General features: G+C 42.5%; 2 protein-coding genes across 13 annotated transcripts; one reads left to right on the plus strand and one right to left on the minus strand.

The window, feature by feature from the left end:
* Positions 1-97: 97 nt before the first annotated feature.
* ngrn (neugrin, neurite outgrowth associated) lies at positions 98-1662 on the minus strand. The gene is made up of 3 exons (XM_056384767.1): positions 1186-1662; positions 980-1090; positions 98-887 (listed from the first exon to the last, which is right to left on the minus strand). The coding sequence occupies exons 1-3, from the start codon at positions 1410-1412 to the stop codon at positions 257-259; spliced, it is 969 nt and encodes a 322-aa protein (XP_056240742.1). The 5' UTR covers positions 1413-1662; the 3' UTR covers positions 98-256.
* A 1625-nt stretch (positions 1663-3287) lies between these two features.
* nfyal (nuclear transcription factor Y, alpha, like) lies at positions 3288-9251 on the plus strand. Of its 12 annotated transcripts, none has more exons than XR_008828737.1 (10): positions 3288-3411; positions 4196-4304; positions 4482-4568; positions 5538-5684; positions 5897-6028; positions 6127-6229; positions 6346-6515; positions 7350-7523; positions 7819-8005; positions 8195-9251. XR_008828737.1 is itself a non-coding variant. In XM_056385946.1 (10 exons), exons 2-10 carry the CDS (start codon positions 4224-4226, stop codon positions 8258-8260), a joined length of 1071 nt encoding a protein of 356 aa, XP_056241921.1. In that variant the 5' UTR covers positions 3288-3411; positions 4196-4223; the 3' UTR covers positions 8261-9251. The 12 variants fall into 12 exon arrangements, 10 of the variants coding, with proteins under 10 accessions (XP_056241921.1, XP_056241926.1, XP_056241927.1 ...); XR_008828738.1 differs by having other exon boundaries at positions 8198-9251; XM_056385946.1 differs by having other exon boundaries at positions 7819-7929.
* Positions 9252-11501: the final 2250 nt, after the last annotated feature.

An 11501-nucleotide genomic window follows, 5' to 3' on the forward strand; every position in this document is an offset into this window, starting at 1 on the left:
AAGTGAATAGGAAATAAATAAGGAGATCAACAAATCAAATAATCGGTGAATAAACATAAATAAATGAACAAGACAGAGAAAAAGTTAAATAAATAGCTGCAATACAAAATATATTTTATTTGTTAGACTTGTTTTTCCTGTGTGTAGCCTGTACACTACTCATCTGTTCCAAAGGTTGCTGAGTTGATTATGATAAGTGTAATATTGGCAACCCTGAGCATCAAACATTGTTAACTGACAGTTCAACAAAAAGTGCTTAGATTCTATACAAGAAGTTTCCCTCTGTGTCAAAGAAATCATTCCCAACTTGCGCCACAGGAGGAACGGCCTTCTGCATTTCCATAAACTTTTCAAGTTCTTCTTCTGTCAACACCTGTCCATCCCAGCTTTCCTCTTCCTCTGTGTCCTGCTCTGCCGCAGCTGTGTTGGTAGTTCTGTCTTCTTCTGTTGATCTTGTCACTGTGGCGGCTCTACCGGCACCAGCTGGGACCTGGGGGGGCAGAACAGTAACAGGGGCAGGACTCGTGGCCAGGGACCCTGAGCCTTCTCCTCGTATCATTGGTGTGTGGTCAGCTGCAGAGATTAAAGCACCTTCTCTACTTCCAGATGAGAGTTTGGCTGGTGCACAGTTACCAGGCAGTTTCAGTCTGTCCTTCCCTGCCCCAGCACCTGAAGGCAGCTTCAGTCTGTCCTTCCCTGCCCCAGCACCTGAAGGCAGCATCTGCCGACCCAGTCCAGCCATTACTTTGGCATCCTGCTTGGATTTTCTTTCAGGAGATGGGACGAATTTGTTCCTGAGGACCCGCAGGATGACATCAGGGGTGACAGAGAAGCCCTGAGCCAGACGCTCCACTGTCCACTCCTCTGGTTGCTCTTGCTTCAGATATCTGAGAATTGATCAACACTTAATTTAAAGCCTATATTAAGTGAATGGTACTTATTGATTACGCACCTGGGCCGACTTAACGGAGCTCCTCACCTGATCTGCTCAATAGTATCCCAGGTTAGTTTCCTCTGTGGAGCTCCTGGTGCAGTCATCTGCCTCCTCAGTATGTGGTATTTCACAGTCTTCTGCCTCTTCCTCCCTTCACTGAAAAACGTGGGAGACATGGTTTTAAAGTGTCACAGATTGTACACACAGCATACAACATTCAACACTGGAATAAAACTCCTGCTGACTCTTACTCATCCAAGGCCTGGAGCTTGTCTTCTACATCCTCTACATCCTCCAGTCCAAATTCCTCCTCAGACATCTCATCGCTGTATCTTGAGGCTCTGTCTCTGCGCACATGGCTCTGTCCCATCCACGCCCCGCTGGCACCTCTGCTGGCAAACCGACAGCTGCTTGTGGTTTTCACTGGCAGGGAACCGAGCCTGGACAGGAGGGAGAGGACCTGCAGAGGTCGGGCCATGCTCACTCTGTGTCCTGCCTTGTGTAGCCAATATCGTTAGCTTGATTTGTCAGAGAGAAGGTTTATAGAGTGAGTCCAGTGTCAGGATAACATCAAACTATCCACTCACAGACCAGACCTCCCTCTTCTTGTAACGCTCACTGGATTCACTTCACTGCTTCGCCGTTATTTTACAACAAAAGGAAAAACTTCTTCAAATCCAAAACCTCCGAACATATGGCGCAGACGCTTTATTTTTTCCCACCCGAGGTGGCCGAAGACCCGCCCCTACCCTGCTTCTGATTGGCTTTCCCTGATTTGATTACCCTAACCCTAACCAAGCAACACCCTTTGTGACTAAACCAACAGACTGTTAGCCAATCAGAAGCAGGGTAGGGGCGGGTCCTGCTCCACTTCGGGTGGGATGGGGAGAAAAATAAAGGGTCGTAGACCTGTTAAACTCGTGGATGTGCTTCCGCAAACATGAGCCTTGCAACATAAAGAGCGTGCTGCACTGCCGACTACCGGACGGGGGGTGATAAAAAGAAAGTGTTCATGTAAATATGTATATGTATTTTCTTTCTGTATTGTACAAAATTTGATTGTATATATTCATCTTGAATTAATGTTGATTAGTATGAAAGACACAGCATTGTTCAAGCAGCATAAACAATCCAGGAAACACAAAAGGGGAAAAAAAAACTTATAAATATATATATATATAAAAGTATATATAAAAATATTTCCATTTATGAATAGAATAATGTTTACCAGGGAATCTATGTTTTTCTGCTTTAAGAGACATTTAGTGGGTGTAGCAATACATCCTTAGGTTGAAGTTAGTCAGGTCAAGTTGAATTTCGCTTGGTATCACAGGACAGGATCACAGATTACAAATTTGCCTGACTGGGTTTAACAATGTCACACAACACCCTCTGTCCTTAGCTAACTCTGAAAAGGTAGCCCACTCAGATACAGCCTGAATCCACAAGAATTGTTATCCCAATTAAAATCTTTTTCTGCAAGAAATTATTGGATGGATAGATCATTTTTCTTATTTTCCTCACCTCTACGCCTCCGTTTTTGTAGAACAGATTTTCTTTTCACTTGTTTGTGTTAATATTTTGTTGATAAAAACATTTCTAACAAACTTATTAGTAAACTGCTTGCTTCAGACCCCTCTGTTGTACTAGTGTGCACATAGTGCGCAATACTAGTGTGTGCACCAAACTCTGTTGAATCATTGTTCTAAGGGGAATTGGAGTGGTCTTTATAAAAAAATTTCATTTATCATTTTATTGTAGTCTCTAAATGGTCAGTTCACATAAATCTCCATACTGAAATAAGTTTCCAAATCCATCCATCAGATGGATTGATTATTAAATGGAAATTAGCTCACAGAAATAATTTAAACACAAGTTATATCCACATAAACACCATCTGCCACCCTCTTTTGTGGAAGTTTAGATAGATAGATAGATAGATAGATAAGGTATACACACACACACACACACACACACACACACACACACACACACACACACACATATATATATATATAATCCATTATATGTTTCAATAGCTATTTGTTTTTTTTTACTCCCAATAATGCAAGAAATAGATATGTTGATGAAATAATAAAGCCTACCCCAGGAAAACTGTCTAAAATTTTATGGGTGCCCTTCCTGTTGTTTAAAAATAGTATGAATTTAGCTTTTCTGGCATTACTCTCTGTGCCCCCTGTCTATAAAATGTATACTGTTCGTCATTTGATAAAGTGAAGTGAAAAACATTAAAGAAAGATGGTTATACAACAGGATGTTAGTCAAACGGCGACACCTGGCGGTGAGAGCGGACTCTGCACCCCGCTCTGCCCCTGTGTTCATGTGTCACGCAGCTGCGCACCTCCTCCCGGGGCGCCGTTGTTTCATTTGCGCCATTTTGTCCGCTCACTTTGTTGATTGGGCTTTAGCGAGCTGTACTAGAGCCAATCAGAGGGAAACCGGACAGCGAAGATACGGTAAGGGAGACCCGATTGAAGGCATTGGTAGTTGTCAGCACGGATTGGTTTGTCATGGACCAACCAAATTACTAACCCTGCTAAATGCAAGAGAGGAAAAAAACTCAAATGGCAGTTTGATTTAGGCCGCTGCGTCCCAGGCTGGTTGGGCTGCAAATAACTTCTTGTTTTCGGTGTCTGCTCCTGCGAGGAAACATGATGATCTATGGTGGTCCGCATGCCTCGGCTAACGCTAGCTTCTTAGCTAAAACATCGAATCTAAAACAAAGGGGTGGTTGACAATAGCGGCGTCTACCCACCAGTAAAGCAAATTATCATAAACTATAATTAATAACAACACACCTAAGGACTGCCGTTAACTGGTTACCTGTTGAGTCGCCTCTGTTCTGAGCTTTCTAGCGTTTACCAGGCTTTTTTAGCTTGCTAACTGACGCTAGCCGCGTTAGCTCCCATACGAATATATCAGTTAACAAAACAACACCCAGCAGCTGACCCCGCTGTATCACCGACTGTGAGGTTCATATTTCATCTCTAAATTTCAGACACATGTGACATGTTATGACACATGGCAGCGTGATAAACTGAATTTAGGTGACCGTAAATTATGTAAATAATGTCAACTGTTCATGAACAATGAGTTGTCAACATGTAACGTTAGATAAGGGCTGGGAAACATGTTATTTCGTGGATGGTCAAGAATGATGTGGGCTGTATATAAAATACATTGATGAAAACTATTCATCTTATGTCAGCTAATACTGTATGTGTCTTTCCTTTGTCTCAGGAGAGGAGGATTGTGACAATAATAAGCTATGGAGCAGTACACCACTGCCACCACTACTACTGGGGAGCAGATAGTTGTGCAGACTGCCAATGGACAGATCCAGCAGCAGGTGAGCTCATAACTTACTCAGGTGAATTTGGTTGTGATAAACAAATGTTTTCCCACCTTCTGCTGTAGGATCACAGGTAACAGGTACCAGCATCAAAGCGTTCCAGTGGAATCCAGATCCAGTCTATTTTCCTGATGACTACTTGTCTGAGATTATATTGTCCTGCCTTGTCTGCAGACACAGGGCACAGTGACAGCTGTGCAGCTGCAAACAGAGGCGCCAGTGGTGACGGCCTCAGGCCAGCAGGTGCAGACACTCCAGGTAGTGGTGTCACCGCCGCCCTGTGTCAGTGTCATGACAGTGTTACAGCCTACCAGTTTGCATGCTACAACCAGGGCTGTTTTTCATGACCCATCTCTGTGCTGTTTGGTTCACCCCCCCTCCCTTCCCAGCATGTCTTACAGCTGCCTGAACTGCATGTTCCTTGGCACAGTGTGTTGTGTGTCAGCCTCAGGTTTTCACTTATGCTCTAATGGCTAAGGAAATTACAAAAGGCTACTGATTGTCGCAACTGTGTTTGTCTCTTGCTTGTAAAAGCAAGATTTTCAAGTCAGATGTTCTTCATGATGAGTATGAAAGCAATTTGAAACATTCATCACATGGATGTGTTTTGCAGTTAGTAGAACAACCTTCTGGGTTTGGCGTTGAATTACATGGATCCATCATCATTGCTGGCTGTCACTTCTCATCATCTTGCTGTATATTTGGTGTTACAAAATGGCAGGTGGTCCCTTCCCCCTGGCATTTCTCTATGGCACAACTGCTGCCACAGGCTTTCAGTTGTCCATTGTGGTCATTCACTTATTTATGGATGTTAGTTGGACCATCAGTTCTTGTCAAGTCGTACATGTGAATGCATTTGATGGCATAGCATCTTATCTAATCATGTGCTTTTAAACAAATTGGATTGAAATGAGCTTCATATAACCTTGATTCAGCAGTAGTATTCCAGTAAATACAAAACCGCTGAATACAGAAGTTTTGTATTTTGCAAGTGTAGCCTAACTTCATGACAAAAGTAACTGAAAGTATACTGTACACAGGTTTGTGTCAGTATATCCTAAAACAGAAAGAATGACAGCAAATCATTGAAGACTTTTATTTATGATGTGGTATCCTGGATGTTCCTGTTTCAACATCGCTTGCTTGCAGTCCTGTAAGTCACAGATCAGTGATACTGAGCTAACAAACACCATCAGTGCTCCTATAACAGCCTTCTGTATCTCCCTCTAGGTCCAGGGGCAGCCTCTGATGGTCCAGGTGAGCGGCGGGCAGCTCATCACATCATCAGGGCAACCCATCATGGTGCAGGCCATGTCAGGGGGACAGGGGCAAACCATAATGCAGGTCCCTGTGTCTGGAGCTCAGGGACTACAGCAGGTAAGGGATAAGGCTTAGTAACTAGATTTATAAATTAAATAAATTTGTAAATCTGTACTGAAAATGTACCACACTATCCTTCACAGGGATACTGGGTGCTCTGTGAAATAGTACTGGTAGATTATGGCCTCAGTATTGTAGTCTATACTGCAGCCATCGTATTGTTTATCAAACTAAGACCAATCTCTGGGTGTTACTGTGTGTGTATGTAGATCCAGCTGGTGCAGCCGGGTCAGATCCAGTTACAGGGCGGTCAGACTCTCCAGCTACAGGGCCAGCAGGGTCAGCCCCAGCAGATCATCATCCAGCAGCCCCAGACAGCCATCACTGCTGGACAGAACCAGGTATTAAATTCTGACCAGCTGAGTGGCAAATTCATTTCATCAAACTTATTATTTATATTGATACTAATTGTCTTTCCTCCTTACTTGTGGCTCCACAGGGTCAGCAGATCAGCGTTCAGGGCCAGCAGGTGGCACAGACAGCTGACGGGCAGACCATCGTCTACCAGCCTGTCAATGCGGACGGTACCGTGCTGCAGCAGGGTAAACTCCGTCTTCTCCTACCTTTCTTGTTTGCTTTGTGCTTTGTAGACTTTATAAGCAGGTGTACTGTCGAGTTGTCATTTTGAGTAAGAACTGTGATGATAATCTGTTCTCAGGAATGATCACAATTCCAGCTGCCAGCTTGGCCGGCGCCCAGATTGTACAGGCAGGGGGTGCCAACACCAACACCACTAACAGCGGCCAAGGCACTGTGACCGTCACCCTGCCCGTCTCCGGTAACATGGTCAATGCAGGTGGAATGGTCATGGTAAGACCCTGTGCAGAGGTACCCAGCATCTTATTACCTTTTCTTTTTTTTTTTTTAAATATAGACTGACACGAGGCCGTGCGGTGTGGTGGAGGTCACAGAACTTAAAATGTCTTTTTAAATGTAGTGATTATTTAGTTTATTGATTATTAGTGATTATTATTTAGTATTTAGTTTATAATGTTTGTGCTAATCATAACTGCCTGTTTCTGCACAATATGAAACTGTAGAAATTTGGCGTAGTGGATTAATTATCTTTTAGTGGAATCATTGCAGTGATATTCATTATTAATTATTTTGGTGACACTTCATTTTGTTGTTTTTGCTAGTAAATTGTATTAAACATCTTACAAAATGAACCATGAAACTTTTTAGGCAACATTATTTAAAAATGATAGTTAATTGCAATGAATATTACTATGTTTAATTAAAGTCCCTAACACCTGTTGTCCACCCACACATGTGCTTTCACTTATTTTGCTTAGGACTTATATAAATATATATAACTTATATACAGACTGTGCTTGAATGGGATCTCTTCAATTTATTGTACCTATTAGGGTGAGACAACTTTCCCCTACATTCATTTGATGACTTTATGCTGTTCTCAGCATATCGCCAGTGTCGACCTGTAGAATGACTGAAAACACCTGTTTGGGTGCTCAGGGCCTCTGACATCAGTTTTTAAACGTGATATTGTACTGTACATCAGTTTTGGTCTGATGATTGATGTGATATTTATTGAACCATTCGAACATTAACTGCTTGTTTGTGTCAGTATATTCTGTTGAACGATTTTTATGCTAGAGGGTCTAAGCACTGTGCATGTTTGTGTCTGTGTGTCTCTATCAGATGGTGCCTGGAGGTGCCGGAGTTCCCACAATGCAACGTATCCCCCTGCCAGGGGCTGAGATGCTCGAGGAGGAGCCGCTCTATGTCAATGCCAAACAGTACCATCGTATCCTGAAGCGAAGACAGGCCCGGGCCAAGCTGGAGGCTGAGGGCAAGATCCCCAAAGAAAGGAGGGTATGGCATATTAGTCATCACCTTACACCACTCACATGGGCACATCGAAGGTCTCCTTGCATTGTGAGGTCTTGTTCCTCACTAGCTACTCGTTTACTTTGTCTGGCTACCATTTTGTGATGGGCTTGTTTTGTATATCATCTTGCGTGGAGGGAGTGGCTGCCTGAGATTTCATGTATGGGTTTAGAAGAGAGTCAAAACAATGAGCAGAAAGCTGCATAAAGGTGCAGACTGTACAATGTATTCATAATGTTAAACTGGTCATGATCCTATACACTCACTTTCTCTGCGACAGAAATACCTGCACGAGTCTCGCCACCGTCACGCCATGCAGCGTAAGCGAGGAGATGGAGGACGTTTCTTTTCCCCTAAGGACAAAGAGGAAATGGCTTTGGCCCTGGCACAGGTGTGGCAAAAAGCTGTGTAGAATAACATCACCTGTACATCATCACTCAGTCATAAACATATACTGACTTAAACCTGTAAGTATGTCATAAATTGTCAAATAAGCTCTGTAAACTGCCAAACTTACTCTGACTGACTTGTTCTGTTAATACTTTGTGTGTAATTAGTTTTCTCTTTGTTGGAAAAGGCAATATCTCATTTATGAATGAAACTCCTACTATTTCATTATGGTGACCTCACTGATCCTCTGTCGTCCTCGTGTGCAGCAGCAGCAGGAGGTAGCCCAGGCAGCAGCAGATGAGACGGTGGCTCAGATGATCCGAGTCTCGTAGCACTGTCGCCAAAATCATCATCATGTCTGTCAGTGAACTCTACCCTGCCTGAGACTCTTCACCCCAGCTAAACCATCTGCCGCACCTTCTCCTCTGTCACCCCCCCACCCCCCTGTCACAGACCACCAACGAAAACTCCACCACTGTTTCTTCTGTTCTCTCTCTACTCGTACACTGGTCTTCCAGGAAGCTGGCCATGCGGCTGCTGAGCCTAAGAACTGGTCTTCTCTGAAATGGAGGATTCCTCTCCATGCTCAGCTTTACTGGTCAAGCACTTAGGACCAGCTTTTTATTTTCATACGGATTTGGTTGGACAATAATGAAAAATTTTGTTTAACCAGGCTCAGTGACACAGAGGAGATGACAGCTGCGAAGCCATATACTCTGTTAGACCCTGGTTTGTTAAAATATGAAAATTTGTCATTAGTGGATACTTTTTTGCTTTAAATGTTTTTTGTAAATGGTACAGAGTTTGTTTTTTTTTTTTCCAGAGACACTCATTCAGCCTTGATGCTAGACTTGTGTCCTTTATCTTTTACGTGATGCCCCATATTTTGAGTTTTATTTTTTCAATCCATGTACTCTGGGGGATGGACCCAGCATCTTAAGTGCAACCTGCGTCCACTGAGAAAAAACTGAAATGTGATACTAATGTGAAGATGTTGCACAGAAATTCTTTTTCTTGCCAAGTGTTTATTAGATGTATTTACTCATTTGCCCAATTCTGTGGATGCATTTTATACAATTTGTAGTTAAACTTAGTGTTTGTAGGAAAAAATGACTCAGTGTGGCATCACATTACACATCCTATCCATATAGTTACTTCTCCATTGGTTAGTCCACCTAAGTGTTTGTGGGTTTTTTTTTTCATTGTAGATAATAGATTTTTTTACCCATCCGATGGAGTCCTGAAATGTTATTTTTTTTATAATGAGAAAAGGTTGGACATTGAATTCATGAAACCTATGTCAATTAAATTTTATTATGTGAATCAAGGTTATTTGTGTTTATTCTTTACTTCCGGTTTTGTTCAGTGTAGACATCTTTACATCAGTCATTCAGGATGTCAGGAGTTTCAGCCATTGGCATGCTGTCAGAAATTCATGAGTCATTTCAGCCATATCATTGGAAACTAATTTTCAGTGCCAACATGCCAATCATTCTGGCAGAAGGCACATACAGTACATACACTTCCATCTTTTGAATAAGATGGTTGAAATGAAACAGCAGAAGACATCATTGGGTTCCCCTCCTGTCAAAGTCATAGCCTGATCTGATGGATGTGGATATCTGATGTGGCACGCAGGTGGTAGGGTCAGAATTTCGTGTCAACATCATGAATCCATAGACCCAGCCTGCCTTGTGTCAGCAGTCCAGGCGGGTGGTGGTGGTGGTGCTGGCGTAATCGGATGGATTTTTTTTCTTGGCATATTTGAGCCCCGTAAAACCAATCAATCATGGTTTAAATGCCACAGCCTATCTGAGTATTGTTGCTGACCATGTTTAATCCATCATGGCCACAGTTTAACCATCTTCTATTGGCTACTTCCAGCAGGACAATGCTCCATGTCACAAAGATCGTCTCAAACTGGTTTCATGAACCCAGTCTCCAGATCTGAATCTAGTAGAACAGCTTTGACGTGGTAGAACAGGAGATTGGCAGCATGAATGTGCAGCTGACAAATATGCAGAAATGATATGATGCAATCATGTCAACAAGGAGCAGAATGTCAGAGGATTGTTTCTAACATCGTGTGAAATCCATCCCATTAAGACTTGAGGCTGTAATAGTATGGTGCTTAGTGTATATTGATGACAAAGTAGAACTTACTTCCAAATTATATTTAAGTATAGTAATGTTAATCATTACCTCTACTGGTCATGTCACAGTTTTACATGATTCTTGTATCTCAATTCATGATTCATTATTGGAAACTAGATAGATAGATAGAGAGATAGATAGATAGAAAGATAGATAGATAGAAAGATAGATAAGAAGAATAAGGATGCTTCAGAACTTGCCTGAGAATCATCAGGTCAGGTTTTGAAGATTTCTTCAGTATCATAGCGATTCATACATTACTTCCTGTTACTTGTAAAGGTTTACATCTGTTCACATCAGTGAAGACGTATCTAACATTTTCCAAAACACTTTAATCAAAAGGATAATAATGATATTGATATTTGAGCTCGTATTCATTATATAGATATCGGAGAGACAATGAATGATGACGATTGATAAACTTTTGTCACAATTACGAAATCGTGGTCCCATAATTGAGTCTCTCACATTTGGGACAAAAACAAGCCTTTGCCCTCGAGTAGACCTCTCAAACGCTGTCCCAAACAGGCTCTGCCAATCACACGCTCGAGATTGTGACGTTCGTACCACGATCAGCCAATCATAATAAAAGAGGCGGGACTTGCACGCAGCCTCCTATGAGCAGGGGGGATGTATTTTAAGGCATCCATGGCAGGAGGCTGCGGCCAGGGTGACGCTGTGTGAACATCCAACCAGGTCTACGCCAACTGGCAACTGAAGTAAAGAGTAAATCCCGTGTCATTACTTTTTAAACTGGTAACGAGTAACGAGCCGCAGTCGTTACTTCTCCGTGGGCCTTCCCACCGGCGCTGACTGGACGACCACCGCCTACATACTGCCCACTTGTTCAGGTGACAGCGTCAACAAACCGCCCCCTCCCCTCTCAGATGTTGCTGTCTGAGGGGATCATGGCGACGCTGAAGTCCGCTTCCGATTCGTAGCTTCCGACTCTGCAGTTAAGGGGAAACTTAACTCTGAGTGCCGTTTTTTCTCTCCCCTTAGCTTTTGTGAAAATCTGCTTGACATTTTGGGCCAAGCCTCGATGCTGTAACCCAGCCATCTGTGAGACCTTTATTCTGTTAGTGAAAATACAACACAGAGAGATGTCACTGCTTTTTCATCTAGATCATATTGGACCAGGTCTCTTTCAAAAACCAATATACTTAGACTGGCCTCTCCATTTAATCCCTTTCACTTCGTAACAAAAATAGAAAAGTTACTTTTACTCTGAAATGAAAACATCTTCATTGATTCATAGATATAATCTTCTTATCTTCATAAATTGGTCAATTGATTAATTTACTCCTTTGCTAAAGCCTTCACTGTGGCCTGTGTTATAGCCATGATTCAGCCATTCATGTGTTTGTTCTTCATATGATCTTTATGTGAAGACATTTTTATGAAAAGCTTTCTGTCAAT

This window comes from Seriola aureovittata, chromosome 9 (assembly GCF_021018895.1).
Source record: "Seriola aureovittata isolate HTS-2021-v1 ecotype China chromosome 9, ASM2101889v1, whole genome shotgun sequence".
NCBI classification, from domain to species: Eukaryota; Metazoa; Chordata; class Actinopteri; order Carangiformes; family Carangidae; genus Seriola; species Seriola aureovittata.